Source organism: Drosophila gunungcola, assembly GCF_025200985.1.
Source record: "Drosophila gunungcola strain Sukarami chromosome 3L unlocalized genomic scaffold, Dgunungcola_SK_2 000005F, whole genome shotgun sequence".
Classification (NCBI taxonomy): domain Eukaryota; kingdom Metazoa; phylum Arthropoda; class Insecta; order Diptera; family Drosophilidae; genus Drosophila; species Drosophila gunungcola.
The window spans coordinates 61,020-87,803 of NW_026453180.1; the positions used below are offsets into that span (position 1 = coordinate 61,020).

Genomic DNA, 26,784 nt, shown 5'->3' on the forward strand with positions numbered 1-26,784 from the left:
GGATTAGTACTCAAACTCGGGTATTATTAATGTATGGCATAGACATATTTATTTTTAAGTTCAAACTTTTTTAATTGGATCAAATTTATTTTCAAATTTTCGGTGCAGGCGTATAATGCCATTATCTTGAGAATAATTTTATTGTACACATTTAGAATTAACACCTAAGCCGAAAAATATGCTACACATTAAGGCCATAAAGTATGCCCCAAATGATCTAAGCGTTGGCTTTGAACTTGAAGCTTGAGACGACAATGCACTTGCTGAGCAAAAATTAATTTCAGATCATTAAACGAGTTTCCGCATCTCGAACTGAACTAGTTTGCTTTCAGCCGCCGGATCGTCTCCGCTTGACGACAGCTCGGCATTAATGCTTAATAATCGCCCGTTTTAATGGCCTAAGCTTTTTACTTAATTATGCAATATTATTGTTAAGCAAATAAGTGTGCTACCAGCAGCCATGTTTCCTGTTTGGGGAATATTAAATAAGGACAGTAGGATTATTTTTCAATATTTTTATTAATTATGACTTTCTCAATTTCGTTCCCAAACAACTTCGGTCGTCAAGACCGAAAAACCCAGAGTCAAATAAACAGGATTTGGCTTGGTTTTTCTTGGGTGCGCTGACTATGAGCCTCTAGTAGCGGTGACGGCGGAGGACCACGCGACGCTGGGTCTTGTAGCGGTATCCATCGTTGGAGGAGAAGGAGTGGGCGGGCTCGGAGGCGGCGGTCTCGTAGTTCTCAGCTGGGGCGGAGTACGAAGCAGCTGGGGCGGAGTAGGAGGCAGCTGGGGCGGAAGCGGCTCCGGAGTAGTATTCGGGGGCCGAGTAGCTCTGGGCAGGAGCGGAGTAGCTCTGGGCGGGTGCCGAGTAGGACACAGCTGGGGCGGAGGCAGCAGCGGTGTAGGTCTGGGCAGGAGCGGAGTAGCTCTGAGCGGGAGCGGCATAGGACACAGCTGGAGCGGAGGCAGCAGCGGTGTAGGTGGCAGCGGGAGCGGAATAGCTCTGGGCAGGAGCGGAGTAGACTGGAGCCGGGGCAGAGGCTGCTGGGGGCAGGTAGTCGTTGGAGGGCAGGTGGCTCACATCACGGCGATGACGGCGCAGGACCACGCGCTTCTGGGTCCTGTAGCGGTATCCATCGTTGGAGGAGAAGGAGTGAGCGGGCTCGGAGGCAGCGGTCTCGTAGCTCTCAGCGGGGGCGGAGTAGGAGGCAGCAGGGGCGGAGTAGGAGGCAGCAGGAGCAGCATAAGACACAGCTGGAGCAGAGGCAGCAGCGGTGTAGGTCTGGGCAGGAGCGGAGTAGCTCTGGGCAGGGGCGGAGTACACTGGAGCGGGAGCAGAGGCTGCTGGGGGCAGGTACTCACTGGTCGGGGCGGAGGCAGCACCCTGGAAGGGGGGCAGGTAGTCGTTGGAGGGGGCACCACGACGGTGACGGCGGAGCACCACGCGACGCTGGGTCTTGTAGCGGTATCCATCGTTGGCCGAGAAGGTGTGGGCGGGCTCAGAGGCGGCGGTCTCGTAGCTCTCAGCGGGGGCGGAGTACGAAGCAGCTGGGGCGGAGTAGGAGGACAGCTGGAGCGGAGGCAGCAGCGGTGTAGGTGGCAGCAGGAGCCGAGTAAGAGGCAGCTGGGGCGGAGTAGGAGGCAGCAGGAGCAGCATAGGACACAGCTGGGGCGGAGGCAGCAGCAGTGTAGGTCTGAGCTGGAGCGGAGTAGCTCTGGGCAGGAGCAGCATAAGACACAGCTGGGGCGGAAGCGGCAGCGGTGTATGTCTGAGCAGGAGCCGAGTAGGAGGCAGCTGGGGCAGCATAGGACACAGCTGGAGTCGAGGCAGCAGCCGAGTAGGTGGCAGCCGGAGCAGAGTAAGAGGCAGCTGGGGCGGCATAAGAGACGGCCGGAGCCGAGGCAGCAGCCGAGTAGCTGGACTCAGCGGGGGCGGAGTAGGAGGCAACCGGGGCCGAGGCCTCTACGCTGTAGCTGGCCGCAGGAGCGGAGTAGGAGGCCACCGGGGCGGAGGCGGCTCCATGGCGAGGAGGCAGGTACTGGCTGGAGGGCAGATGGCTCACATCGGCGGCCACGGCGGCTACGAAGGCGCAGAACAACAAGAGTTTCTGCAATGGAAGAGATGCCACAAATGGATTAGTATGTTATCCTGGTGAAGCACCAATCCTGGCTAGTACCATTTTGCTGGGTGCTCGGCTGTCCAGTTGATCGGAGAGTGCAAGTGGAAGTGATGCCTTCTGCCAGGTTCTGCCGCTTATTTATATGATTCTAATCAGCCGGCCTGCGGCAGGAAATTTGCATTTGGCTCTTTTAATTTATGAATTTGTATTTAGTGACACCGCCGAAAAACATATCCATTATAGTTTTGCAATCAGGTTTGCAACGGGTTTTGCGCTCTACGAGACACTGTTCGCCGGCCACTTAATATTTTTAATACATTTCGTTAATACTTAGTGGCCAAGATCAGGTTCCATTGCTCCCCCATCCGCACTCGCCAATTTCTCCCAGGCCAACGCGTGCCGACTCTGATCGACTCCAGCTCAATTTGCTTAATTATCGATAATTATATTGCAGCTTAATCAACTAATACCTGATTGGGTTCTATGACTCCGGATAATAAAAGCAGATGCTCGATTGCGGAGCGGAGAAAAGGTCGCAAACAGTTGGTATAGAAGCGAAAAGCGAAATGACTGCCGAAAAAGGCAATCAAATTGCGGAAATAAATCACAATCTCAATGCCGAAACAATAGATCTGACTGTCCAAGTCGATTGTATGTCAAAGCCTGAATGAAAACCTGAACAAAAGAACCGACTTTCGGAAAAAAAAAACTCTAACACAGATCAAGTCTACAGAAACCAAACAATATACTAACCATAACTTAAAACAAGGTACTTAATCCAAATCTTTTGAGAATTTGCTTTTATACAAAGTTTAATAAAGTCATTTTAAATACTGCATTATAGGGTGCACCTAAACTTATTAAGATCATATTATTCTCGATCCCATTAAGAATAATACAAAGTGTATTAAAGTTATTATATCATTTATACTTCTTAACCTACTTAATTAATTTAGTTTTATAAGTTTTATTATTACCATTTTTTTATATTAAGAAAAAGAATAAATCGAAAATATTATAATATTTCAGTTTATTTTTTTTTCAACAATTTATGTTGAATACATAAATATTTGTAACTTAACGTATAATAATGAAGGTTAATACAGTTATATGAACTCTGTTAATATAGGTATTTAATGTAGGTCCTTTAATGTTTATATGCATAAGTAAATATGTTAATTGTTTAATCAACTAAAAATTATATTAATAAGACATTCTCTGCAAAGAAATATATATACCCAGTGTTTTATAGGTAAGCGGTCTTAAAGCGTCAAGCAGGCTTGAACTTTTTGAAGATGAGAGTGCGGAAGCATTGACAGAAATAGATTCGGAATTAATTCGATTATATGTCAAGTTTACATTGTTTGCCTAAGCCCACACTTTTATATCTATAATTAGATTGCTAAATTGATTGCCTCTGCAAACACTTATCTGCATTACTTATTAGCTTTGGTGAATCACGGTATAGGAAACTTTAATAAAGTGCTTCCTAAATTTATAAGCTTTAAAGTTCTGCTCTATATAATTGTTATGTGTTTTTGTTTCATTTTTATTGAGGTTTCTTATACTCTCCTCATTTACAACAACATTTAATTGTTATATAAATTATAATTTCAATGAACCAAGATGCCTTCTTACACTACCACTAGTTGCTTAGATTACAAAAAAGAAACACACTTTTGATTTATGGATTCGTTATCGTATTATTGTATTTGTTTGAATGAAAAGGAGGTATTCTAATAGTAGGGTCTGCACTCCAAAATGAGCACAAATCGATCACCTAGTGAAGCCGTTATCGCATGGTTTAGTGGCGGCGGATCACAACGCGCTTGTGGGTCTTGTAGCGGTAGCCATCATCAGCCAGGACATGGGCGGGAGCCACCTCGACGGTGTTCTCCACGGGGGCCAGGTACTCGGCGGAGGGAGCGGCGACCTCCTGCACGGGGGGCAGGTACTCGTTGGACAGCTCGTTCACATCACGACGGTGGCGACGGATCACCACACGCTTGTGGGTCTTGTAGCGGTAGCCATCATCGGCGAGAACGGTCTCGGGGGCAGCCTCAACGGGAGCCAAGTACTCGTTGGAGGGAGCGGCGACCTCCTGCACGGGGGGCAGGTACTCGTTGGACAGCTCGTTGACATCGCGACGGTGGCGACGGACAACCACGCGCTTGTGGGTCTTGTAACGGTAGCCATCATCAGCCAAGATAGTCTCGGGCTCAGCCTCAACTGCAGCGACCTCCTGGACAGGGGGCAGGTACTCGTTGGACAGCTCGTTCACGTCACGACGGTGGCGACGGTAGACCACGCGACGGTGGGTCTTGTAGCGGTAGCCATCATCAGCCAACTCATGGGCGGGCTCAGCCTCAACCTCGACGGGAGCGGGAGCGGCCAGCTGGACGGGGGCGGCGATCTGGACTGGAGCGGGAGCGGGGGCAGCAACCTGGACGGGGGCGGACACTGGGGGCAGGTACTCGTTGGATGGAGCGGCAGCCTGGACAGGGGGCAGGTACTCGTTGGAGGGCAGGTGGCTCACATCACGACGGTGACGGCGCACAACCACGCGCTTGTGGGTCTTGTAACGGTAGCCATCATCGGCGAGAACGGTCTCGGGGGCAGCCTCAACGGGGGCCAAGTACTCGTTGGAGGGAGCGGCGACTTCCTGGACAGGGGGCAGGTACTCGTTGGATAGTTCGTTGACATCACGGCGGTGGCGACGGACAACCACGCGCTTGTGGGTCTTGTAACGGTAGCCATCATCAGCCAGGACAGTCTCGGAAGCAGCCTCAACTGGAGCCAGGTACTCGTTGGAAGGAGCCACGGCCTCCTGCACGGGGGGCAAGTACTCGTTGGACAGCTCGTTGACATCACGACGGTGGCGACGGAGAACAACACGACGGTGGGTCTTGTAGCGGTAGCCATCATCAGCCAGCTCGTGGGCGGGCTCGGCCTCAGCCTCAACTGGGGGCAGGTACTCGTTGGAAGGAGCGGCGGCCTGGACAGGGGGCAGGTACTCGTTGGACAGCTCGTTCACATCGCGACGGTGGCGGCGGACAACCACGCGCTTGTGGGTCTTGTAACGGTAGCCATCATCAGCCAGGACAGTCTCGGAAGCAGCCTCAACTGGAGCCAGGTACTCGTTGGAAGGAGCCACGGCCTCCTGCACGGGGGGCAAGTACTCGTTGGACAGCTCGTTGACATCACGACGGTGGCGACGGAGCACCACGCGCTTGTGGGTCTTGTAGCGGTATCCATCAGCAGCCAGCTCGTGGGCGGGCTCGGCCTCAGCCTCAACTGGGGGCAGGTACTCGTTGCTGGGGCCAGCGATGATCTGCTGCTCCTGGACGGGAGGCAGGTACTCGTTGGAGGGCAGGTGGCTGACATCGGCAGCCACGGCTGCGATCACGGCGAAGGCGACCAGGAAGAGTTTCTGCAAGAAACAGAGGAGGGGAGGTAAGTGGTAAGTGGTACGTGGTACGTGGGCTTAGTCCTTCAGTGATGGCTCGATTGCAAAGCGTTGTCAGCCAGAGGGCTGGATCGTACCATGTTGTCCGTTGAGTTGCTTGTTCACAGCAGTAAAACTGAAACTCTAATGAGGAATACGCAGAACCTTTTGGTATTTATACAGATTCTCCGCTCTTCGCTGGCCATTACAGAGCTGGCTTTTTTGGCCCTCTGCCCGCAAAGACGTCGCTGCCGGCGCAGGCGTCTGTAAATTCGCACGATTTCGGCTTTGGCTTTGGCTTTGGCTTTGTGGAGCTGCGGGTTCTAAGCCGCTCTTTTGCGGCATAAACGCTGCTCGGCTAACACGATCGACGGCGGCTGCGACGCTTACATTCGCACAAACTCAAGCTCGCGATCATTTGATGGCTAAAAAAAAAATTTAATGGCCAAAATCGTTCGCACGGATTCTCTTAATTGTTTTATTTAATCATATGCAAAAGATTTGATGGACATCAACGTTTTGGACAACTCGAGCGCGCGGACACACACATTAGTTCGCATAAACTTGGCTCTCTCATCTTGTTTACACCTCGTTGTATTTTGTATTTTTTTTCGCCTGCCTTGTTTCATTCAAGCCGCCGCTGTATTGCGCTCGATTAAAATTCAAATGATGAGTTATATGTTTCAATCGAATTCGCTCACTTCAATGGATTTGGAGCCCCAGCTGAAAGTCGATTACTTTGATCGCAGCCTCTTCTCTTTGTGGCGATGTCGTCGCCGTTCATTAATCAAGAAAGAGGAACTGACCGAGCGAGGCATTCAATTTTTGGAAATATGATATAATTATGCATGATGCCTATGAATTGTTTAAGTTTGTAAACAGAATGCCGGATATTGTATTGAGAGCCATCGAGAATACCCTCTTGTCGATTCTTAGAATACATTATTTTAAAAGGGTGCAAGCTAAATCAGTTTGGTTTTATTCTAGAGAATTGTTAAAACAATGACCCACATATTTTGAATAATTATACATTTGATTACAGAACAAATACATTCTATATAATTCCGAAACTTCTTTAAGTTTAAGTTAAGTTAAGTTAAGTTGTTATAACAACTTTGTCTATGCATTCAGTAAAAAAGCAAATAAATTATAAAAAACAAATAATCAGCATACCTGCTTTGAATAATATTAATACATTTTTTCAAATATTATTAAGTCATTATATGTAGGTAGAAGTTTGCTTGGAAAGATACAAATTTTGTAATGATATCTCGTCAAATTTAGTTTACAGCTTCAAACTATTATATATAATCCAGTAAGCTAAAGGCCCTCAAATCAATATAATATTTTATGCTTATTATTTACAAATAGAATAAAGTTTTAATAGGTAAAAGTTTATTTAGTTCAAATATCGTCCAACTTCGTCAACAGCTTAGCATTGTTCTATATCACCCAGATTTGACATTTGAGTTGCAACTGATTTTTCGGGCACTCCTGTTTATGGCCTCTCACTTAAGAGTATTGTTTGAAAATTAAACATGGACATGCATGAGATGTTCAAATAAATCAAGTAAAGTTGCCTGCACCAGTATTTAGTTGAGCTTATTTATGAGTATATTTGTTTTTAAACGCACGCTTCAGCTGATAAAAGGGGATTAAATGTTCAAATCAACATTATTTATGCGTTTAGCAGAGGAAGGCAGCCCATCAATTCAAGCCAATCAATTTGTTAAGAGCCAAAGTAAAACGAAGACTGCAGTTGCTGCTCTTCAGCCATGATTAATGATAAATTCAGAAAGGGGGAGTACATGTTTTTTGGCCATATTGCGATGTATTTGCAACATCGAAGCCAAAAGTTAGCCATGAAGCAAGGCTCGTTAGAGGTGCTAAGAACTAATCGGTTCCGTAAAACTGAAGGATAAACGATGACTAACCAGTGCCGATCGATTCTGCGAAATTCGATTTTTGATGGGTCAAAGTAGAGCTGCGAAAGTCAAGGCCATGATCTATGTGTTTGCCCGGAATTGAAGATATCGATGGTGTTTTGGGATGGTAGTAGCTTAGTGAGTGGGTTTGTGCCGGTGATGGTGATGGTGATGGATGGTTGTCACGCGCCACCAATCGGCACCTCATCTCATACTAGCCGACGAAAGTCGAGGCTCTCGGAAGACGGGTCTTTATAGCACCAGTTTGGCTAATTAACGCGGGCCATAAAGAAGTTGGCCAGTATCAAATAACAACTATATCATTTTTCCTATTTCCAAATGCATTAAGATTTAGAGCCTTACAATTCTGGTTTTGTTTTCCATTGTTCGCCTGAGATAAATCATTTCATTTCCTGTGTGTGTGTGCAGCACTAAAAAATAGTCGCAAACTGCGGGTATTAACGAGCTGAATTTATGGCTTTGCCAATTTACATTTTAATCTCTGTCGTTCTAGCATATTCTATAGTTGTGACTTCTATGGTCCAGTTGTCCATAAATGTTCTACACGCATGCTGCCAGTCAATAGATCACGATAAGCCAACGCATCATCGCCGGCTCATCTGCTTATTGTTATTATCTATCAGTAGTTCGGTGAGCCGGTCCGAACACTTAAAAGTTCCATTTCGGAATCGGTGTTTATGCCAAAAAATAGCAAAAAAAATATGCAAATTAGTGAATGGCAGACGGGGTCCCATATTCGCACCATAGAATGGGACAAAAACCCATCATAATGGCCACAGACAACACTAAAATTGTAAGCTCTGATTAAAATACGTAAGCGTGGGCCCCGCGAGTTAGCGTAACCCACAAAAAGAAACCTGGAGAGTGGATTGAATCGACTGATTGTGTTATCGGATAATAAATGGGCACGTTTGATCGGACTCCCCAAATGGAGTTTCCGAAACGCTATATTCCAGATTCAGACTGTCTTCGCAGTCGTCTTTGCTTTGCTTTTGCATAATCCCACAGGTCGCGTCGCTCTGTCTAACAAAAACCATTTCGTGTGGCTTAATTTATGCAAATTCTATTCTAATTAATATTATGGCCATTCGATTTTTTGCGATCTCTATGAGCTTAACAGGCGGCCACTTCTTTCTCGTGGCTGCTACCTTTCCTTTGTCTTAGTCGTTGTTTTTTGGCCGGCAGAGTCACACGCGCTAGTTAATTTAGTTTTCAAGATACTCTAACTGGGCATGTTTTCTGTAGATCTAAAGGATTATTGAATTAAATTTATATACCAAAAAGATTTCAAATTAAACAAAGCTTTATATTCTATATATATTTATATAATAAATAAATAAATGTTGCTTAAAAACATATTCTTCAGCATTTAGGGAGTCTACAAATTTGAATCAATTTTAGAGCTATTTTTATTCTTTCTTTTTTATTCAACTAATTTGTTTAGTATTTATATACTATGTTTAACAAGCAAATGTTTTCTGAAATACTGAGTAAAAATATGTCGTTTTGAAATGATCCTAGCTTCAAACGATCCTTCAAATTTAATTTTTGAAAGACATTATTATTATTTTTTTTACTAAATTGTTTTATAATATTTTTTCTATGTTTAAGATTTATGTGATTCCTGAAATAAAGAGTAAAATCATGTCGTGTTAGAAATACCCTAATCTTAACTAGCCAAGTACACGTTTTAGTCTTTTATGATAAATTTATCGTTTTTTCAGCCTGTGATGCTCTTTTTTAGCTTAACTAAAATGTATGATAAATCATTCTGGAAACCCGTTTTCAAATCGCCCCACTCTCCAGAGCCGGCGACTAGAAAGTGCCACCATGAAGCGCATCTCCAGCGGTCAAAAAAACAAAACAAAACCGAAAAAAGCCAAGAAATATAAATATAAAATAATCAACGCCAAGCAACAGGGCAACAAAAAAGATCTCCGCACACTTTTAACACTCGGCTCGGGGCCAATAAATAATGGATTCGCGTGGCAGCCGAAATTTGGCAAGTTCCTTTCATGTAATTCTGACTCTAATTCTAATTTTGATTCTTATTCTGATTCTTATTCGGAATCTCTTGGGCCCGCGGCTCATCGAGTGGTTTTCTGTTTGATGGCTGATGGAAACATGAGGCTTAAAGTGCGATCGGTCTTGAAAATGTATATTCGGTTGTGGGCTGTCTAAAATTAATTATGTGGCTGCCAAGTGCTGAAAATTAATCATCGCAGCTTGTGGAGCTCTTCGATTTCTTCGGCTATGTTTAACGGATGACGCAAGGCGGCATTACATGGAATTGGATTACATATGATCCCAAAAATTTTCATTAAACGCATATCTAGCTTTAAGTCATCTGGAAAAGCATCCAATGATAGATTCGCAGAAAGAAATTAATAAATGTATTCTCATTTTGGCGCTCATGGCTTTTGGTAATAAACAAAACGGGTTTTATTATAAGGCATTAAATATTCATTTCAAATAAATATGCAAAATCGATGAAAAGTAATTAAATTAAAGTGTTTGTATGTTAAGCTGAACAAACATTTCAAATATATATGTATATTTTTTTAATATTGGAATGGAATCGCTTTCTGACTATTAATTTAAACGGGACTAAGTTTATCAACTTATAACGGTGAAATAAAATTGAATTGAAATTTCGACCAAATATTAATTTGTATGTTTTGTAAAACTAATAATTGTTATTTTAAAGTTTAATTAATTTTTTTTTATTATTATATATTATATCATTTCAAGCAAAGTTGCCGAATAATTTTGTTTTTACTTATTTCATGACCATTGAAAAAATATTATTTAAAAATTGACTTTATTTATGTGCAGTGCAATCTTTTGTATGACGTTAATACCATTTCCTTATTTCAGACTTTTATGAGTTTGTAAGTTAAGTGGGTAATAGAGATTTACAATTTAAATTTAAAAGCCATCTAAAGTTTTCTTCAGTGCTGCTGGAAAATCATCAATTAGATGGCCCGCAATGTTTGATGGCAATAATTGCCAAAGAAGCGGGTGGCTTGCGGATCATTGAACTCGACCAGCACCACGATGAACCCACCACTCACTCGCTTTGCATAGCCACAAGCCGGCGAAATTCGCACAGACATCATCCAAAATTTATTTCTGTAATCAGCGGGCTTTGAATGGCCCAGCGGTCTCCGTTAATTTTATGCCGAGAGCTTCTCCGTAGAGTTTGATCCGAAAGTTTGCCATAAATTATTTTAATTTAATGCTACTTGTAGCCATCTTTTGTTTGCCCTGTTGTGGGTATTTGGCTCACTTAAGCGGGCTAATTTCACCGGTAGAAGTGCGCTGATTTATGGGCCGCAGAGATGAGAGCTTTCTATGGGCCGCAGTATTGGGTCAAGAGCCGACGAGATCGGCTAATCCGCTCTGACCTACAGTCGGCCCGAAAAAAGACGCACATGCGAATAATGGACGGCCCACGTTTGATTTAGGAGTCCGTTCGCTAATGTTGACATTGATTGGCGAATTTGAACATTACTAAGGCCCGCCTTAGTCTGCCAAAAAGTAATAATCATAACAAACAAAACACACAACGCGCAGCCTTTTAGCCATAGGTCACACCAAAAACGGATCCACTGAATCTGTTTGGCCAGCTCACTCACCTCTATGCAGTCAACTGGCCAAGATTTGCTGCCCGGTGAAACAATAGATTTTGTTTTATTTCTATTTTGATATCGGTTGATTGGATTTGCATGAGAATCGAATCTAAATTATTGCATAAATTTATGTCGACAATTCATTTTGTGAAGCCTCTCTCTCGCTCTGAATCTTTATGTGTCTGGGGCTCTGAACAAGTTTTCTTTCCGGATTATATATATATAAAACTTTTCCATCAAAGCTAATGGCTATTGTCATAACATAAACACCCTTATTTATTATCACGTTTTGTCTTATGTAAATACGGGTTGCAAAAGTTCATTTGAGCCAAACAATCCTATAAGAACAGACCATAAATATCATGGCCTAGATTGTATGTTTACTGGTTTAAAATTGGAGTAAAAGCTCTTTTCGGAAAGCTTAAACCGCAAAGCCGTGTAAAATACTCGACAAACTTCAAAGAGACTTTAGGCGGAAACGGAAATGAATACCATATTGAGTGCCTAAAAGTATGCTATACAAAATTAAACAACCTTTCTTTGGCTGCTCTTATAGCAAATGCTGCTAAGTATGATTTAATTTCGAGTATTATATGTTTGGTTTTTTATACAATTTAAAACTCGAAGCTTTGCTTGGGCTTCTGGTAGTGATAGCCATCTTCACGGTAATCGGTGTCGTACTCAGAGGCAGAAGTTCCCAAGTCCGCATTGTTTCGCTTTTTGCATGCTCCTGTGGGATCGGTGTTCTTTGGGAGCCACCACATAGGTAGATTGCCGATTACTGGCTGCAAATCCCAAGAATCCCGGCTGAGCATCGTCATCTGTGTCATCATCGTCGGGTATGAAAACCGAACGCTGATTGGGATTGACCGATACCAAAGCCTGCTGATGATGACCATGATGTGGATCGCTGTAGAAGTTTCCATCGATGATGTTGGTGTCCTGCTGGTTGCCCAAAGCATTTGTAGGACCCTGAAGATTTGGCTGACCAAACACGTTGCCATTTAGCACATTGAGACCTTGGTAGTTGGATCGATTGGGCTGACGTCGATTGAGTCGTGGCACTTGACCCGCCGCCAATTGAGCACCCACAGAGGGATCAAACTGACCCTGGTTGGGAACAAAGGCTCCTTGATTGGCGGCCAACTGAGCTCCTGGATTGGGTCGCTGGTCGGGCACACCCTGAGCTGCTCCAAGTTGAGCTCCCAAAGCGGGATCAAAAGGTGCCTGTCCTTGTGGTCTCTGGTTGGGCACACCTTGGCCAGCTCCAAGTTGGGCACCCAAAGCGGGATCAAAAGGTCCTCCAAGCTGTAAATTGGGATCGAATTGATTTTGCAAAGGCGCCTGAGGGCGTTGAGCCACTGGTGCCTGTCCACCTCCAAAGGATGGGTTAAAAGGGGCACCAGCCGCTGCTTGTGCGCCAAAAGAAGGATCAAATCCTTGACCAGCTCCAAGTTGAGCTCCTCCAGCAGCCTGTTGATTTCCGCCTGCTGCATTTCCAATGGCTCCCAGTTGAGCAGCCAACGAGGGATCCACAAAGAAGTTAAGTCTTTTGTCACCTCCATATCCTCCAAGGCCACCATAACCAGGACGCGATGGAGGACGCTGGCCATTGCCCAGAACAGCCAGCTGGCCACCGGGAATGGGAGCAGGTTGGCTGGCTGGCAGATTAGCTCCAGTGGGGGCCAGAGCACTGGCCGGAAGCTGAGCTCCAAGGGGATCGGAGGGTCCACAGCCAGGTGCCACGTTGCCGGGTCCAATGAACTGGCAATTGGGTCGAAAACCTGCGCCAGTCGGAGCCTGAGCTCCTGTCGGCGCTTGAGCTCCAGCCGGATCCTGTGCTCCTGGCGTAAGTGAGTTCAGCTCCGAGTCCTGCGACTGCACATTGATCTGAGTGTGAGTGTGGAACACCGAGTTGGGGGCACTGGCATACAGGATACGACTTGGCCGCCGACGACGATAAACCACTTGAGTGGCAGCAGGAGTAAATAGATCCCTGTTGTAATCCGTACGAACATGGGGTTTGCTGTGCTTATAGTGGATGTGCTCCGTCTTCACCTCTGGTTTTTTGTCATAGTGATGGTAGTGATCCACTCGCTGCTTCTTTGGCTCCTCATGGTGGTACTCCTTGGGCTGCTCCTTATAGTGTTTTGGCTCCTCATGCTCATCCTCCTTGTGATAGACCACTTCGCTGGTGTGCTTTTCCTTCTTGTAATAAGGTTGGTCCTCCTCGTGGGAATCCTCATCTTCAGCCTCATGTTCCCTGGAGTGATGATGCCGCTGGTGCTTGTGGTGTTTCACATGGGAAACATCGGCCAAGCAGGCGATAGCCAAAAGGCTTAAAATCAGGACTAAGAAGATTTTCTGAAATTTAAAGTATTTAATTAAGCTGAGAACACCAACCCATCGTTGATCTCTCACCATTGCTGAAGTGCCAGTGATTCCAACCAAAAGTGGATGCAACTTTTATACTCTCTACGGACATATTTTGGTTGCATCCCCACATCGAGCCCCTAAAATCAGACCAAAATCGAAAGCGAAACCTGTTGTTGAGCGTGAGAAATCGATTCTGCGCTTTATGTGACCCATTTGTTCTTATTGAATAGCCGCAATTTAAATTCTAATGAATATTCTCAAGCACAACGAAAGTGTCCCGTAAATTTGTCAGATCAAAGCGTTCGAATTTATTGGCCTAAGTGCGCTGCACATGCCGTCGATAACATATGGGTTTCTTGATCTCACTTTTTTGGTAAACGTTTTTGCCTAGCTTGACAACAAGTAACGAAAGCGAAACTCTAGATATTTTAAATTTATTGCATAAGAAATTCTGGAGTTAATTTAGTTTATACCGAGTGTCAGTATAGGTTTAATTTTATTCGATCTGGGTCAGCAGTGATAATTAAAGTATCGTTAAATCTAGAAACGTTGCGTTTTTCACATCTCAGTAAAAAAAATTTATTAAATAGAAGAATACGATTTTTTTCAATAAACATCAAAGTTAATTCTTTTATTGTTGCAGCCCCAGCTTTATTTGTTTTTAAAAGCTTTGAATGTATTTGTTACTTAACTAGATGTATAAAAATGAATAAAGGTGGTTCAGGTAAAAAACTTTTTTTTGATTCTGAATTTAACTTTGAAAACCGAGAACTATTTCCGCATAAATGCATCAAAACCAGCAGATGTTTGCTTATAAATATTTCGCTCCATTAACATCTTGAGGTATTCATGGAAAATGAAGTCATATTAACTTTGGGTCATTCCTATGAGAATTGCATTCCAGTGCTAATTATGCTATTAATATTCATTAATAATGATTTAAGGTTGTTGCTCCTACTCTTCAATTTTTGACATGGTTTTGAATTATTGAGACAACACTCTTTTCCTCATTTGATTTTTCGCTGTTTCTTTAGCAGAAACTAAATCCCCTACCATTCTTGAATAATAAGCCAATTATCATATTATCTTTATGAATATTTTATTGTTGTCGCATTATTTTGATGCTCAAATAAAACTACATGTTTTCATAATTTTTTACTGCGCTTTTATTGTCGTTTTGTATAATCGTCTGACCATAATCATTAGCATTCCTAAGCGCGGTGCTTGAACACACGGCGACGGACGGTCTTGTACTTGTATCCCTGCTGGCTGGCAGCGGGCTGGGCATAGTCGTATCCGGAACGGGCAGCTGCGGGGGCGGAAGCGGCGGCCTCGAACACTGGGCCGGAGGACTCGAAGGAAGGAGCGGGTGCGGGGGCGAAGGATTGCACTGGAGCGGGAGCGGGAGCTGGGGCAGAGAAGCTCTGGACGGGAGCAGAGGCGGCGGCATGATGGTGCACTGGAGCGGGGGCGTGGTGATGCACCTGGGGAGCGGGGGCATGATGGTGCACCTGGGGAGCGGGAGCATGATGAACCTGAGGCGCGGGTGGCACATAGGTCCTCACTGGCGCTGGGGCAGACTCAGCGGCATGGAAAACTGGAGCTGGGGCAGCCACTGGAGCGGGAGCAGGGGCAAAGGACTGGACGGGAGCCGGAGCAGGGGCAAAGGTCTGGACGGGAGCAGGAGCAGAGGCGGCGGCATGGTGGACTGGAGCTGGGGGCACATAGGTCCTCACTGGAGCGGGAGCAGACTCGGCGGCATGGAAAACTGGAGCAGGAGCTGGGGCAGCAACTGGAGCGGGAGCTGGAGCTGGGGCGAAGCTCTGCACAGGGGCAGAGGCGGCGGTATGGTGGACTGGAGCGGGGGGCACATAGGTCCTCACTGGGGCAGGAGCGGAGGCAGCCTGCTGGAAAACGGGAGCAGGGGCAGAGGCGGCAAAGTGCTGATGCGCCTGGGGAGCCGAGTACGATCTCACGGGAGCGGGAGCTGGGGCATTATAGTTATAGCCCGATTCGGCAGACACACAGCCAACCACAGCCAAAGTCAAGATGAAGAATTTCTGCAAATAATAAAGTATAGAAAACAATCAACTATAATCCTCAAATATATAGCCAGCAGATCCTTACCATTTTCGAAGATCTGTTTGCTTTAGAGGCAACGAATCGAATAATGTCTTAGACCGGCGACTCCTGTTCTTTTATACAAATCTGCGAATTGGCGGTTGCAAACGGAAGTGCTGAGTATCATAAATCAACGAAACGTTTTTCTCGTCGAAAAATTGTTTAATTAGGCAAACAGATACCTCGACCACGGCACCAGATGGGGCTTGTTTTTATCAGTTGGAGGTACGGCACGGAGTTTGGATTAAAAACTCTCATTTTTTTTTGCCTGTCATTTGGAATATAAATATTCATTAGAATACCCATATCATAGCTTTATTTTATTTTTGGCAAAACAATATTATCGCAAACCTGATAGTTTAGTTTCGTGTCAAAGCAAAGAGCTTTTTTAATTCACCTAAGCTTTTGGCAAAACTAAACTTGTGTTTGTATTTAATTTAAACAGTAGCTCGAATCTATTTATAAGTCGATCCAGACCAAGAGGTATCACAATTAACTGGTCATAAACTAGCCGAGTTAGCCGACAAGACATAGAAACTGCTGAGGCTAATGACTTAATGTTCCGCTAACTGGATTGATTGACTGATTGATTAATTGCTCGGGGAAGAGTTCAAGTTCGCGGTTTCGTTCAAACATATTGAGGTCTCAAATGTTTCCTCTAGAGGTTAATGGCTTCGGGGTCCCTTTTTTGCATAGTAACCGTATTTGATTTGAGCTAACGCCCTTAACTAAACAAAGTCTTTGTTTATGTTTCTAAGCTTTCTTTATTGTTTTTTTTTAACTAATTCGGGAATATGCAAATTGGTGTTATCGAATCGAGACATGCAAATATACACATTAAATGTATTTTTGCATTTCTTTGCTGAGCTGGAGAATTAGCATTAGAATATAGTTGGCGGCGTGGGTTAAACCACAAACCAGTTGACTCGTTCGCTGCTCAGAAATGTGGTTTTATTCTTTCGATTAGGATGATGTTGATGTTGATGATGCATCTTACTGGGGTGGCAGATAGGTGTTGCGGGGTGGCAGATAGGTATTACGTGGGGCAGCCACGGAGATCACTTGTGGAACTGGGCGAGAAATCACTTGGGATGGCGGCAGGTAGGTGTTACGGGGCACAGAAACTGGAACAGGACGAGCAATGGTCAGAAGTTGAGGGGCAGAACGATGAATCACTTGAGGCACCACCCTGTGGGCTGGGGGCAGATAGGTGTTTTGTGGCTGCACCACCGGGCGGTGGATGATCTGCTGCTTAACTCTGGGAACAGAGATCACATGGGGTTGCTGCACCTGCACTTGAGGTGGCAAATAGGTCCTGGACAGAGAACTGGCACCAACCACTCCCAGCAGAGCCACTGCAAAAGCCACAAAGTAAACACGCTGACGGGAGAAAAACTTTCCATTAATCCTGATTTCGCTATTTTTAAAAACAAATCCGATCGAAACCCACCATGTTGATCACTGAAAGTCGAACAATTAAACTGTTTTTTTGCGAGCGAAACATTTGGTATTTATAAGACATTTTGGGTGGAACCCCAAACATATAGTATATCAAATAATATTCTGTTAGAATCGTTTGCATTTGTATGGGTATTGTCTTTTTTGAATGCAGTAATCTGGCAAAATGCCGTTGCGACTGCGACCCATAAATAAAAGGCAATAGTCCAAACACTGGTTCCATGTCTTCAATAAAACAATTACGCGAATCAATATGAGTTAGAATTTTTCAAATTGAAAGTAGCTCGTCAAGTCCATAAAATCCATTTAGGTAGATGCTTTCACTTTTTTTTTGGTGATCATGAGCTAACAAATAAGTAGCAGTAAATATTGTATTTTATTACAAGGTCGAAAACGAAATACTCTTTATTTATTTTCTAGCTAAGAATTGAGTAAGTAATTCAGCTACATTTTTAATTTGGTTAATTAGTAAATTAGCTGACAATATTAAATATTAAAAGTTTATTAATTGTTTAATTTTGAAAAAAAACACAAAATTATTTCAGTTTTAGTAATTTTGTCAATATATTTCGGTTGCACTTCGGCAACCGTCTTCAGGACAACTATAAAAAAGTTTAAAAATATTTAGGCTTCCTCTGAAACCAATAAAAAAATTTTTAAGGGATAGAGACTTAAGAATTTGCAGAAATCTAAACACCCTTTGCATATAGAGTATATTTTTTTTTAAGATTTATAGCCCACATATTAATTATATGACACCATGCATGCCTGTCTGGCTAAACAACGTTAAAACGGGTTAAGGCTGGGGCTATCTTTGGATCATCTTTAAGATGTAACAAGTCAACAAAGACCAATTTTCTTGAGAACTTGTGGAAAAAATTTTACAAATAAATCATTGTCATGGCTAACTCAAAGTTATTGTATTTTTATAGAAATTTAAAATGTGTTTCATTACAATGAGTTAATAAGATAACTGTCTTGGCTTGTTTTGGATTTAATTTTTTTTCTTTCTTATAAATAAAATATTATTTTATTTTTGAAAACTGCTAATTTAATTTATTTTTAATTTTTATTTTGTAAATATCTTATGAATAGAATTTTATTTTGTTTTTTAAATCTGCTACTTTTTTGTGATCGCAGTTATTTTATGTCGTGATCTGCTGCGTATTGGCCTTAACAGCGTAAGCCGAGACACAAACCACTAAATGTTAACGACAACGACTGCTTCAAAGATTATGTTAAATTATACTTCGAATTTATGTGCTCTTAATGCAGATTTATACAGCCAGAAAGAAATTTTGTTGTATTTTTAATGAACTTTAGCTTTTTGTTGTTGTTGTTGTTTTTGTTGTCGGTTGTTGGTTTCGCGGTTTCGTTTTGTTCGCGCCAAAAGTTGCCAAACATTCAGTAAATATTGGCCTGTAGTTAGTTGGCTGTGTTAACTCTCGGCTTCCGTTGCCAGCGGCTAATTGATGCCCACATTATCGCAGCCCCTTTGAAGATTAATGTCTGGCATTAGGTGGTGGCTTATGCTGGGATTGATAAACTGTTTTCAAAATTATTTGCATGCTTCGGTAGGAATTCGGACTCGGATTCAGTTTCAGTTTCAGATTCGGTTTCGGATTGGGTTATGTCTGGAGAGGGTAACTCACAGATAGGTATGAATAGAACAAACTTGTTCTTAATTATGCCTAATGTGAAATTTATAAACACTAAATTCAAAAGCATTCACCAAACTAATTGAACCGGTTTCGGGATCGGTTCTGCGGCTCTGCAATTTCCGATCCCCGTCATACGAAATCGACGCACGCGTGTTTAGCAGTGCACATATTTGGCTATTTCAACAAAACGCTGAGCAAATACATTGGGTAGAACACACATTTGCGATGATATATATTGGTGCTATATATTTGGGACTGCGACTGCAGAATTCTAAACTCGTTTACCGTTGCGTGGCATTTACCCAGCATTCATCTAATTAAAAGGCAGGCAGAAGCGGTGTTTGCATTTCGGATGAAGTAATCAGAGCTAATTTTTAATATCAGCGGGTTGATGATGATGGCCTGAGAACTCATTTAAATGCCGGAAACTTTGATCCGATCGGGTCAAAACACACATCAAATTCCGACAAATTGGCTGAGTCGCCAACAGTTAAATGAGCCATCTCAAGTTTCCAATGACTATGGCATAACATTTAACAATCACTTGATTGACGACATAGTCCAATTCATGACGTATACCAACTGACTTTGAAATCAGATTTCATCGTTACTAAGACGTTACTATGGATTGCGTAACAAATCTACTAAATAGACTTTAGACCTAAAAACCCCCAAAATTCTACAAAAAAGAACAGCATAAATTTATAATTGCGCAGGTCAACGATCGACCTAGCCAGGTTTGGTGGGAATTCTTGGAATTCAACCATCTTCAGCATCATAACCGAAGAGGAAAATAATATGCATGAATCGCAAAGCAATTAACGCCACAAACTGAAGAGAAAAATTTGTGTGCGATTATGGCTGCAAAAATAAATTGATTTAATTAAAATTCAAATCGATTGTATAACAATCGGGTTTGAGCGTAGGAATTTAAATTACCAACATTAAAAATCAGTTTAAGAGTGCAACTTTTGCGTTTGCGTAAATTGGTTCGTCAATTGGCCCGAACCGGGAACAGGAATCTGGAACAGTGGGTTAAGAGTGTATGGATTGAGTGCTTTGTTTCGATTGCAGTTGTCCTTGCAACGAGCCAAGGCAAAGGTCAGTTTGATGTGCTAACCGGTTCCATCTGATAGCTGACCCTTCACCACTCGGTTGATTCATGCACCTGGATGACGTTGTTGCCCTTCGAGAGTGTGAGTAATTGCAAAAATTCGATAAATTCGAACCACGAGCGGAACTTTGAAGAATTTATGCAAATCCCCCTACGCTCTCTGCTCTCATAAATAAAACATTCCAAATTGGTTTTATTGTAGAACCCCCCATAGATGCGAAATTAATTTATGCTTTTCGTCGCGCTAACCAGCTCGAAACGTGGTTCTAAACTAGATTTATGTGGGGGATCAATTAAAGAGTGCCATTGTCTATGTCGCGGAGTGCGAAGTGGCTCCATCATTGCGATAGGCCCGACGACAAATTGGATGTCATAAGGAAGAGCACCCCAGCATGCTGGCTATCCAAATATTTGCAGATTATCGAGCATGAAATTGCGCACCCATGCGGGATCTCCATTATCCGTGCCCCTCCACTTTGCGATCTATCCCACAGATTTGACCATATTTCACCGGTTTTTCTTGAATTCAAATTAAACTCTTTTCAAACAGCTCACGACGAGACCGCAGCCTCTGCTTTTAACTTATCATACTATATTTTTTAAAGCTATCATTTAGCTTTCTGTGGCTTATGATTTTTATTAGATTCAAGCTCATTTACGTTGGTTCTATTTGGCTCTGCATGTTCTGCTTTGTTTTTTGTTGGCCTGGTCTGGACAAATTCTAAATTTGTCGCCAAAAAATATACAAATATATTACGCCGGCAACAAGATGGACCGTAAGTTTATGGGTGTCGTTCTGAGGGAGCTGTAGTAGAGGCAGACTTAGGCAGAGACGTCAGCAGCAGAAGCAGCAGCCGCAGCAGCCGGTTAACCAACCCAAGCAGGTTCTGTTTAGTTTTCGGGGGAGAAGCTCTGACGAGAAGCTTCTGCCGTGAAATATCTTTGGGCCATCCTGAGGCGCTGCTGTACTATAAATAATGTAGACTCGACCAGAAAAGGCACAGTCACAACTCAGCCTTCGCGGTGTTGAATTGGTTCTGAGCAAAATGGTAAGATCGGTGATCGAGGATCAAGTTCGAGTTCGAGTTCGAGGATCAAGCGCTGCACTCGGTGGTGGATACGAATACCGTGCTGGCAGATTGTGGAATACCAATGGATTTGGGAGCCTGATCATCTGATTGCTCTGTGTTTTGTCTTCCCAGAAATTTCTGATCGCTTTCGCCCTGGTGGCAGTGGCCAGCGCAGATGTCTCGCATCTGTTCTCGCACAGCAACAACCTGCAGGAGGATGGCTACCACTACAGCCCGCCCCGTGCCCCCGTCGTCATTGATGTGCCCTACGTGCCACATGAGTCTGCCCCACCAGTAGTGGTGTATGAGGCACCCAAGCCCAAGCCAACGCCCGCCCGCCCCGTCTACACCGCCCCCCCGGTGGTCCACCACCCCACGCCCGCTGGCGTCCTCAAGGACGATGGCTACCACTACGGCCAGCCCTCGGTGAAGTTCGAGGTTAAGGCTCCTCCCCCACCAAAGGTTGAGTACCTGCCTCCCGCACCCACCAAGAAGGTGTACGTTGCCCCACCACCAGTGTACGTGCCTCCCCCAACCAAGAAGGTCGTTGTGTACACCCCACCCCCACCACCACCACCGAAGAAGGTCGTGTACACCCCACCCCCGACTGGCATCCTCAAGGACGACGGCTACCACTACGGCCAGCCCTCTGTGAAGTTCGAGGTTAAGGCTCCACCCCCACCAAAGGTTGAGTACCTGCCTCCCGCACCCACCAAGAAGGTGTACGTTGCCCCACCACCAGTCTACGTGCCACCCCCCACCAAGAAGGTCGTGTACACCCCACCCCCAACCAAGAAGGTCTACGTCGCCCCCAAGGTCGAGTACCTGCCCCCTGCAGAAACCAAGAAGGTCGTCGTCTACACCCCACCCCCACCACCACCGCCGAAGAAGGTCGTCTACACCCCACCCCCGACTGGCATCCTCAAGGACGACGGCTACCACTACGGCCAGCCCTCGGTGAAGTTCGAGGTCAAGGCTCCTCCCCCGGTCTATGTGCCACCCCCACCAACCAAGAAGGTGTACGTTGCCCCGCCCCCAGTGTATGTGCCACCCCCAACCAAGAAGGTCGTCGTCTACACACCACCCCCACCACCACCACCGACCAAGAAGGTGTACGTGGCCCCCAAGGTCGAGTACCTGCCCCCCGTGCAGAAGGGCTACAGCTACCCCAACGACCCCCAGCCCTCGTTTAACTACTAGGCTGATCCAGCACATTGTAAATACACAGATTAAGTATTAGCCATATTTGTGAACGAATTGTGAATGAGTGGCTTGGCCTTTCGCAGGAAAGCCGAATCCACTTCGAATAAACGTGAAAATAAAAATCTTTCGATTTTAAATTCTGTCTTTTAATATTCTATCTTTAGTGATGCCTGAGCTAATAAGTTTAAATTATTTTAATTTTCTTTCCCATTTTCAAAACAAGGTTGATAATGCGAATAAAAACAGAAGTTATTTTTTTATTTTGTATTGCTCAAAAGTAGTATGAATATAAAAAATAAATTTTATAAAATATATATAATATATATTTATAAACACTCAGTAGAGGTTTAACAAAAAATAATAGCCTAAAAGCTTTTGCTTCTCCAATTAATCTGTAAGGGACTGAAACAAAGCATACTATTCATTCCCGATCTTACAAACTTGGAAAAAGTAATGAGATTATAATAATGATATTGTAATAATGTTATTTATACAATGACTTATATATGCCAATTTAATTGGTTTACTGAAATTCTTCATAAAAATAACTTTTTTTAATCTTAATGATTAATATATGTACAAATTCTAGCCCACAAATTTATTTTGAGTTTTTCCCTGAATTTTATGTTTATATTTAAATTCAACTATTGACAAGTGTTTATAAAACAAAATTGGATGATCAGTTAATATTTAAACTTTGTTACCATTTGCTAGAGACCCTACAATTTAAACATTTTACACTCATTTTTAGGAAGCCTGTTGATATGTTAAACAATTTATTTTACCTTATTGAAATCTAAAAGTATGCAGCCTTTTGTAGCAAACTATACAGAAATGTTATTTTGAATTTGTTAATGAATCTTTTAACGTATTTGTTTTGATTTGATTTTTAAAAAAAATCTTAATTTTCTCCTGAGCCTTTATTCTTGTTTACAGAAACAGTAAATAAAGTTATATTAAAAAGCGAATTCCTTCTAGCATGAAATTCACAAGATAAAATGCCCAAGTTCCCATTAAACTTTACATTAGTAGATTCTAAATACTACCGCATTCCCACAGTAAAATCGAAGTAATTTGTTCTCTGGATAATGCTTATTCCAGTTATTAAAGCGCGATTGTTTTCGATTGGCTTTTGTCTGCCTTTCTGGGGCCAATCAATTAGAGGGTGTGTCTCCACCATTCAGATCCCGTTGGCACTTCACAGCAGGTGGAATTTCCGCCACATAAACCAGCCCAATCAATGGCCGAATGGCTATTGCAATCAATCTTCCGATGTCCACTGAAATGCGTCGCATACTATAATCAATATGTCAGGTTGGCATGGATAAATTGTGCGATCGGCGGCGGATTTGCAGAGCCGTAAAGAAGCCAATGAAACGGAAACGTGTTGAAACGTCGCCTTTATGCGCTTTATATGCTCAACGAATGGATCGGGCAGGGCTGCATAATTGAATCGCTTTGCGAGCCACTCAGATCACGTGGCTGGGGGCAAACACTGATCCGTCAGAATCATTAATTCGAATACAAATCGACAAACAAATGCGCCTGAGACAAAGCCAACGCACTGACACTTGACCCCACAAAACAAGTCTTAGCCTTGGCAATGGCGGTGTGGATGTGGATGTGGATTTGGGTGCCGATGTGGTTGGAGATGGAGATGGAGATGTTGTAGCATTTCGAGTGGAACAGCAGCAGTAGCACCGCCATTTGGCCCAAGACATCGATTCGCTTTGTTTGTTTATCTAGGGCCGCTCACTGTTTCGGTTTTGGTTTCGGTTCGGTTTATGTTTATGTTTTGGCTTCAGCACAGTCATCACGATCGCAATTAATAAAATGAGGCAAATGTGGCTAACATATAGAAGTATAAATAGTTTGGGCCCAATCGCCGGCGCCTGCATTCGCTTGAGCAACGTTCCACTGGCAGCGACAACTATTACGGCATTCTCAAAGGTTCCCCAGCCAAGAAATCCCCCTCCGAAGATCATCTAGCATCATGGTAAGCGATTGTCTTGAGTAGCTTGCCATAGGCACTTACACGGATAATACTGCCTTTAAAACATGTGTTAAATCAGTGGTTTTTACTTGACATTTCAACTTTAAAAGCATTCTCAACTTAATTGTTTATAAAATTTGCGCATCTCTTTGTTAAAGCATTAATCATGTGTTCCAAAATCTAGTTTTTTATGATATAAACACCTCTAAATGGATTATAAACAAATACGCATATTTTATTCTAAGCATTAAACATGTTTTTATTACTCTTTGATGAGCGTTTAGATCAACTTGATTTACTATCGGTTATTTAGAATGTAAAAAAGCTTAATATGATATAATATTTAAAGGATGGTATACTATTTCTAGAATTGCGTTATGTGATATAATATTTGTAGGACTTTTCTTCCTTCTTAACTTCTAGCGATTCTTGATGATCAGTATTTTCCTCATGGCATTTTGTCTAGCCGCCCGAGCAGATGTATCTCAGTTGGTGAGATCTGGCAATGGATTTGTGTACGATGTGCCCAAGGTGACGGAGCTGGAACTGGAGGTCAGCAACGAGTTTCCCACTGGCGAGGAGTTCCCTCAGGATGCCATTCCAGTGGCTCCTTCCGATGCAGAACTTGGACTGGCCGAAGAACCCGAGGAACCAGAGGTGGTTGCTGAAACCAGTATAACACCCTCCAAAAAACTCCATGGCTACAAGTACCAGGTGCCCAGTCGGCGCTTCAAGAGTTAAATACTCGCCCTAGTAAAATGAATTTGTACCAAAGTTTCGTAAACATAATAAAAATTAAAACACACCGAGATCTGGCTGCGTTCCTTTCACAATTTAGGCCCTTGAACAGGGCTTATTCCAAACACTAATTACCTTGAAATCGGTTCAGAACGAGATTCACAGCTTAGAGTTGGGGCTTCATAAAAAAACAAAGCAGAAAATGTCACTGTTTGACCAAATATTTCTATTCTAAACCGGTTGAGGAATCACACAAATTTGCGCATATTTGCGATGGACCATAAAAAAGTGAGGCCTAGCCAGCGCTGAGATTAATGCCCATAAAGAACGACAATTAATTTCATAATCGGCATAAAAGGCGCGCATTTTTGGCAAAAGGCGAGCAGAAACGAGGATGGTTCAGCACACGCCAATCGATTCCGGCACTTGACAATCGATCAGCTCCATCTCCACCGAGCGGTTCAACAACCCATAGTTTTTGTTGGGCTTGCGATGAAACAAAAAGTGATAGTTGAACCCAGACCAGTATCGTCTGTTTGGTTATACAATCGTGGCCGAAGACGCTAATCCAACTAATTAGTTGATTTAACGCTGCTGTTAAAGCGATGGGAAGTTTTTCATAAGCCTAAGACATTATTCAAAATAGTATTTTAATTCTATAAACACCGTGTCTAAATTTAACGCTATACGTTAATAGCCAGAATCTTTATTAAGTAAACAGTTTTTTTATCAAAAAAAAAAATATAAATAAATCTTAAGCAGTATTATAATATAATTTTTAAAATTTCAATTGTGTTAAAGACCGTATCTAAATATATGGTAATATATTTCAAAACCAGAATCTTTGTCAAGTAAACAATTTTAAATTGTTCGTAAATCTGCTATTAAAATTATATAAACTAAATAAATTTAAAGTTGTCATTGTAAGTATTTTAAAATATAACAGTTGTGTCAAAAAACAAGTCCTCTTGTAATAATAATAAAGCACAATTTTTTTAAAATATAAATTTAATTTAAGTTGTTATAACATTTACGGCATTACAACTAATCCAGGAATTTAGATTTGAAAATGATCTGAATTTTTCCTCGTTCACACTTATTTGTAGGTCTTTAACCATCTTCTCCGCCTCTGCAATATAACTCGACTGATCTGTAACTGAATTGCTTCCGCAAGATCATGTCCAGCAGACAGCTTCATTGTCCATCTGTCCATGAAACGCTGACCACTCAAACTTCTTGAGCTGCAAAAGGCAGCGCGAGCCATAATTATTATAAATGAAGTCTAAATGATTTATGACAGCCAGCAGAGCACGCTTACAACGCTTCCAGCGGCGGAACTGACTTCTCAGGTGCACAGAGAAAAATGTCATAAGTTATTTATAAATAAAAAATGCACATAAAATATTAATCAATAGATTTAGTGGTATCTTTGGATCTAAAATCGGACATTAAGGCGACTTAAATTAATCAACTAAGACAGTAAATGCTTAGCTCTTAGTGGTAGCAAATAAGTATTAATTTAAACAATAATTACCATTTTAAATGTTGTTTATGATTTTATAGATTTATCTGGGGCAAGCTGTCAATTTCTGAATATTCATATATGGATATGATTCAAAATATGAATGTAAAACTGAAAGAGATCTTTGTTTCTCTGGGTGCTGGGCTTTGTGCCCCATGTTCCGTCGGAAGTGGAGGCTTACTTTTAACACCCTAACAATGAGCGAAGTGGTAACCGAATGCCAAAGTGACGACGTTGATGAAAATCAACGGCTCAGAAGGGCCCATAAAGGCATAATGCTTGCAGAGCTTTTCTGCCGAAACAATGACGGCGCTGTTGACTCTGCACCTCTGTCAACTTCGGCGCACTATTGTGGCGCTAATCATTCATATAAACATAGCGC

General features: G+C 43.0%; 7 protein-coding genes across 8 annotated transcripts; 2 read left to right on the forward strand and 5 right to left on the reverse strand.

The window, feature by feature from the left end:
• Window positions 1–500: 500 nt before the first annotated feature.
• LOC128259348 (uncharacterized) lies at window positions 501–2,225 on the reverse strand. Its single transcript, XM_052991663.1, has 3 exons — window positions 2,181–2,225; window positions 1,626–2,111; window positions 501–1,573 (listed from the first exon to the last, which is right to left on the reverse strand). The coding sequence occupies exons 1-3, from the start codon at window positions 2,181–2,183 to the stop codon at window positions 638–640; spliced, it is 1,425 nt and encodes a 474-aa protein (XP_052847623.1). The 5' UTR covers window positions 2,184–2,225; the 3' UTR covers window positions 501–637.
• A 1,575-nt stretch (window positions 2,226–3,800) lies between these two features.
• LOC128259332 (uncharacterized) lies at window positions 3,801–5,746 on the reverse strand. Its single transcript, XM_052991646.1, has 2 exons — window positions 5,667–5,746; window positions 3,801–5,553 (listed from the first exon to the last, which is right to left on the reverse strand). The coding sequence occupies exons 1-2, from the start codon at window positions 5,667–5,669 to the stop codon at window positions 3,928–3,930; spliced, it is 1,629 nt and encodes a 542-aa protein (XP_052847606.1). The 5' UTR covers window positions 5,670–5,746; the 3' UTR covers window positions 3,801–3,927.
• Window positions 5,747–11,681: 5,935 nt separating this feature from the next.
• On the reverse strand, window positions 11,682–13,570 carry LOC128259336 (50 kDa spicule matrix protein-like). The gene is given in 2 exon segments (XM_052991650.1): window positions 11,682–11,874; window positions 11,876–13,570. Coding segments are annotated over 2 exon segments (1,809 nt in total). The 3' UTR covers window positions 11,682–11,760.
• Window positions 13,571–14,664: 1,094 nt separating this feature from the next.
• Window positions 14,665–15,735, reverse strand: LOC128259340 (skin secretory protein xP2-like). The gene is made up of 2 exons (XM_052991653.1): window positions 15,650–15,735; window positions 14,665–15,582 (listed from the first exon to the last, which is right to left on the reverse strand). Exons 1-2 carry the CDS (start codon window positions 15,650–15,652, stop codon window positions 14,734–14,736), a joined length of 852 nt encoding a protein of 283 aa, XP_052847613.1. The 5' UTR covers window positions 15,653–15,735; the 3' UTR covers window positions 14,665–14,733.
• A 648-nt stretch (window positions 15,736–16,383) lies between these two features.
• On the reverse strand, window positions 16,384–17,146 carry LOC128259345 (uncharacterized). The gene is made up of 2 exons (XM_052991660.1): window positions 17,094–17,146; window positions 16,384–17,023 (listed from the first exon to the last, which is right to left on the reverse strand). Exons 1-2 carry the CDS (start codon window positions 17,094–17,096, stop codon window positions 16,637–16,639), a joined length of 390 nt encoding a protein of 129 aa, XP_052847620.1. The 5' UTR covers window positions 17,097–17,146; the 3' UTR covers window positions 16,384–16,636.
• A 3,685-nt stretch (window positions 17,147–20,831) lies between these two features.
• LOC128259337 (uncharacterized) lies at window positions 20,832–22,286 on the forward strand. Of its 2 annotated transcripts, XM_052991652.1 has the most exons (3): window positions 20,832–20,925; window positions 21,079–21,925; window positions 22,028–22,286. In XM_052991652.1, the coding sequence occupies exons 1-3, from the start codon at window positions 20,923–20,925 to the stop codon at window positions 22,144–22,146; spliced, it is 969 nt and encodes a 322-aa protein (XP_052847612.1). In that variant the 5' UTR covers window positions 20,832–20,922; the 3' UTR covers window positions 22,147–22,286. The 2 variants fall into 2 exon arrangements, with proteins under 2 accessions (XP_052847612.1, XP_052847611.1); XM_052991651.1 differs by having other exon boundaries at window positions 21,079–22,286.
• Window positions 22,287–24,039: 1,753 nt separating this feature from the next.
• LOC128259347 (uncharacterized) lies at window positions 24,040–24,953 on the forward strand. Its single transcript, XM_052991662.1, has 2 exons — window positions 24,040–24,145; window positions 24,566–24,953. Exons 1-2 carry the CDS (start codon window positions 24,143–24,145, stop codon window positions 24,881–24,883), a joined length of 321 nt encoding a protein of 106 aa, XP_052847622.1. The 5' UTR covers window positions 24,040–24,142; the 3' UTR covers window positions 24,884–24,953.
• The last annotated feature ends 1,831 nt before the right edge of the window (window positions 24,954–26,784 follow it).

What these genes read in the sequence shown, in the direction of transcription:
- LOC128259348 (XM_052991663.1), bottom strand. An exon ending in CCTCCTACTCCGCCCCAGCT is followed by an intron (nt 1,574 to 1,625) that starts GCCTCTTACTCG and finishes CCTCCGCTCCAG; the next exon opens with CTGTCCTCCTACTCCGCCCC.